Source organism: Euprymna scolopes, chromosome 17 (assembly GCF_053919585.1).
Source record: "Euprymna scolopes isolate OS-2025 chromosome 17, ASM5391958v1, whole genome shotgun sequence".
In the NCBI taxonomy this organism is placed as follows: Eukaryota; Metazoa; Mollusca; class Cephalopoda; order Sepiida; family Sepiolidae; genus Euprymna; species Euprymna scolopes.
In genome coordinates this window covers 17,648,065-17,652,823 of record NC_136498.1, presented here as the reverse complement: position 1 = coordinate 17,652,823, position 4,759 = coordinate 17,648,065, and the positions used below count along the sequence as shown (strand labels likewise).

Here is a 4,759-nt window from a genome sequence, read left to right as displayed (position 1 = left end):
GATCAAAACCCGACTGCCCATACGGCAATCAAGGCTTCTAACCATTATGCTAATCGGCGACTGCTGTGCAAGTGGTGAATTAACAATGTTTTGACATCGTCTGAAATACCTAAGCTCGATTTGTTTACACAAAGAGCATCGCTTAATACGCTAATGGTAATTCGTGTATCACTTCTCAATTTGCTCAACTCAAGATAAGGAGCATTATATATATATATATATATATATATAAATGTAAATTTGGTTCGTTAAAAGTGAATAAAACCATATTTCTATGTTACCAATTTATTTGAAATTTTCAGACAACCCATCTTTAGAGTCAAGGGATGTTTTTATGTTATTAAAATAAATTTACCTCGCGAATTATTAAAATATTAAATAAAATAAATATATTTTTGTAACCGTTAGTGCGAACCTGCTTTGTTGATAAAACTGAACTTCCGGTTCGATTCATTTCACAGCCACGAATTGACGAAACGAAGTAGTTTTCATTTTCTGTTTACTCGATAAGTAAAAAAAAAACAAAAAAAAAACATAATTCATTTGTTTATCTTCCAAATTTTTTAATTTACACATTTTTTCTTTATTATATAAGGCAAAAAAAAAAGTTTGTCGCTTGCTTTTTGAGTTTTTTTTGTTTTTCGATATATTTATCTGTAAGGCAAAGGAATGTTTGCATGTTATTAAAATAAATTAAGATCATTAAGATGGCAAATTATAAAAATATATTTAATAAAATAAAAATATTTTTCGTAACTGCAGGACTATTTGCCATTTCCGGTAGAAATTAGCCTTTCATGTGCACCACACGTGGATGACTTTTGAATTACATTTAACTTTCTAATTAATAGATGGGTAAAAAAAAAAATCCCTATTTTTTAAATTATATATATATATATATATATATATATTGTACTTTAACCTTACAATTGAATAAAAAAACATATAAAACTTTAATTAAACTTGGAAATACGATTTAAAAAGTAGCACGGCTGCGTAAGTGCACTAGCATTATTTGTTTATCTTAAAATAGCATCCATTTTTCAGTGTGCTGAAAACGAATCTGCAAACTGTTTCCGTTGCAAAATATAATTTTTATGATATGAAGAAATTACTTTTTCGAAAAGTAGGTGATCACTTTTCCATGTAAATTTAACCTAAAATAAGCACCTCCTTAGCATCATTTGTTTATCTTATTTTTTATTTCTAAAAGCTTTCCTTGCGAAGCCTACCTAAAATAAATTTGTCTAATTCTTATTTTCTTATTTTATTGGGGGGAGAGGGGGGAGGTTAATATGAAGAATTACTCCACCCTCGAAAATTCCTTTAAAATTACCACTCTTATAGGTTTTCGGGGTCGCTGAAAACGAGAATAATGTTTATAATTAAGGCAAACGAGTAGTTTCCAAGATATGAAGAAATGTTAGTTTAAAAAAGTGGAGGATCACTTTTCCATAATAATTTAACGTAAAATGATTTGGGGGGGGAGGGCTTTCTTTTTACCCTTGGAAAATCCTTTAAAATTATCTGTTTAAATTGCAAAATGCAAAAGAAATCAAACAAAAAACATTTTGCCAAGAAACACAGAAAAACTTTTAAAAATAGCATCCATTTTTTTCTATCGAATTCATTTGCTGTTTTTATTGAAAACTATTTTCTCCCGGATTTTTGATAAAATTTTCCATGCGTGCGTCTCACGTTCGTATATAACAAAAAAAGTTTTTGTAGATTTCAGTGTGCTGAAAACGAATCTGCAAACTGTTTCCGTTGCAAAATATAATTTTTATGATATGAAGAAATTACTTTTTCGAAAAGTAGGCGATCACTTTTCCATGTAAATTTAACTTAAAATAAGCACCCACTTTCTAGCCACCTGAGAGAGGGGGGGATTTTTTCCCATGTTTATTGGCTAAACAGCTTTCGTTTATGCTCGCGTGTAGCATAAACGAAGGCTACAGTTATGAAATGGGGAAATAGTCCCAGAGTCCAAGGGTTATTACCATGCAAAAGAAATCAAACAAAAAACTTTTTAGCCAAAGAAACACACAGAAAAATGCCCCTCTCTCAGGTGGTCAGAAAGTGGGTGCTCATTCTAAGTTAAATTTACATTGAAAAGTGATCACCCACTTTTCGAAAAAGTAATTTCTTCATATCATGAAAACTTTCTTTTTGCGACGGAAACGGTTTGCAGATTCGTTTTTAGTACACTGAAATCTACAATAAAATATTTCGTTATATACTAATATGAGACAGGCCTTAAAGTAAAATAATACCGGATTTTGGGGGCAGATTTGCTGTTTAGTTGTACAAATATCCTCAAACCAGGTAATCACTAAAAGGGACTCTTAAAAGTCGTCACCTGTATCGAGCAATAGTTTAAAACCACTGATTATATGTCAGCCTATGTCACAGTAACATATATTGAGTGAGTTCCTAACATTATTTTGTATAGTTTTTTAGTTTAAACTCATTTTCCCAAAATTTCCCCAAACTTAACGTGTTCGATACAGTCTGCCGCCATTTATATTTTTCAAATATACCGATAAACACTGCATGTTTTTGAACCGATTAAACATTATACATTACATAAAAACACTGCAATGTTATCCAGTTAGGTAGAACATTTACTTTCTTGCCTTTGATAACATTTATCTGTTATATATTTATTTTTTGACAACTTCTTTGTATCTGTGTTTAGTAATACAAACCCTTTTCATTTAATGTAACGTTTAGTCGGCTCGAAAAACAGTGTTTATTGGTGTATTTGAAAGATACAAATAGTGGCGGACACTGTTGATTACGTTAAGTTTGAGAAAGTGAGTTAAAACTAAAAAACTATACAAAATACTGTCACAAACCCACCGATTATGTCAGCCTATGTCATGGTAACATATATTCGGTGGGTTTTTGACACTGTATTGTATAGTTTTTAGTTTTCAACTTACTTTCCCAAACTTAACGTAGTCAACAGAGTCTGCAACCATTTCTGTTTTTCGAGCCGATTAAACATTTTACATTACATAAAAACACTAAACAATTAATCAGTTAGGTAGAAACATAACTTACCTTACCTTTGCTTTCATTTATTTGTTTTTGGACAACTGTTTCGAATCTGGGTATAGTAACCCCCCCCCCCAATCACTCAAATATCAATTACTAACTCACATTTTTGTATACAGAAAACAAAAAAAAAAAAAACATTTAGCTTTCAACATTTTTGCTACGTTCAGCTTTATCCACTGATTGTTGGTCGAGCCCAAGCCATGATTGACGATAATCCCGAGAATCAGGATCCAATTCTGCAGGAGTACCATTTTTTTTTCATTTTCGCCTTTTTTATTTTACTTTTTGGAATGGATTGCTGTACTAAGAATATAAGAAACATGCATTTTCTCTTTTTATGCGAATTTTCCATTACACCAAATTGAGCCACAGCAACGCGTGGCAGGGTACAGCTAGTATATATATATATATAATATAATTAAAATGTATAAAAAAGAATACGAAAAGTATAAAAGCTTATAACTTTTCTTTATTCGTTTTCAATTGGTGACGTGCAGGAATACAAAATAATATTATGAACAAAATTAAAAAACTCTTTTTGCAAGTACATAATTTCGACCAATCTTTCAGTCTTCATCAATGTAGTTAAAGTGATCACACACACACACACATATATATATATATATATATATATTCGCAGCTGAACATTTTGCTAACCGCATTTCATTTCCTCTGATGATATGAGCCATTGTTGAAAATCCATGGATTAAGGAAATTAAAATAACCCCTTCTATATATTCCTTTTGTGAAACAATAAATTCTTAAATCGAATATGCCTCTATGTGTCGTTTTTTCAGAATTTAAAACTTAACCACGAAACTTATATATATATATATATATATATAAGGCCAGTGTAAAATTCATGTAAATTGACTTGGTTTTATTATTTGAAATTTTTCAGATCGAGCCAACAACCACAGAAATGCCGGTGAAATTCACACCCAGGAAACTTTGAACTTAAGAAGATAGTCATCTTCCATTTTGTTTAAAGTGAAATAAAATATTTATTTTTAACAATTTTTCATTTTCTCTTATCTTTAATCATGCTAATATATCACATTTATTTTTTATTTTAAATTAATTTTCTTGAATAATTAAATTATTAATTTTTTTCAAATTTAAAATAAAATATGAAAGAACCAGTTCTTTTATCCTGGTGTGCTGGTTTATAGAAACTTACGAGAGCAGGAGAATTCTTCAAAGAGAGTGCCATTCATTTTAGTTGGGTAGAGGTGACGTGTATATATATATATATATATATATATATATATATATACTCGGGTTTTTTTATATTCAAAAGTAATGGACTAATGAATTCAACGAGGTTGTTAGATAGTGCTCAATAAAAAGAGCTGATAATACTTGTTTATTGTTATATAAACATGCTCACATCCCGCTGTTACAAATAGCCACTTGTTTCAATCAAACAACAAATTGGAGTTAAAAAAACTTAAAACACAGAACTTTAATTATAAGATGTAAAAAGGGAGGGGCAATTTAAATAAAGTTAAAAGATTATAATGGAGAGAGGGTGATTAAGAAGAGAAAAAAAAAATAAATTGAGAAAGAAAATAAATAGAGAAAGAAAATAGAGAGAAAAAATATATATATAATATGGAGAAGAAAAGAAAAAAGATATAAATGGTTATTATAAAGAGAATAAGGACTAGAAGGGAAAAAAAGAATGATGAGATAT

The 4,759-nt window shown here is 29.7% G+C and overlaps 1 protein-coding gene across 1 annotated transcript in view; it reads left to right on the top strand.

Moving 5' to 3' along the window:
* Positions 1 to 4,082, top strand: part of LOC145296702 (uncharacterized) — an 80,644-nt gene extending 76,562 nt beyond the window's left edge. Inside the window, exon 7 of the mRNA XM_080142679.1 lies at positions 3,965 to 4,082. Within this exon, the coding sequence (XP_079998805.1) occupies positions 3,965 to 4,018 (54 nt within the window). The 3' untranslated portion in view covers positions 4,019 to 4,082. The remainder of the gene's footprint in view (positions 1 to 3,964) is intronic.
* The last annotated feature ends 677 nt before the right edge of the window (positions 4,083 to 4,759 follow it).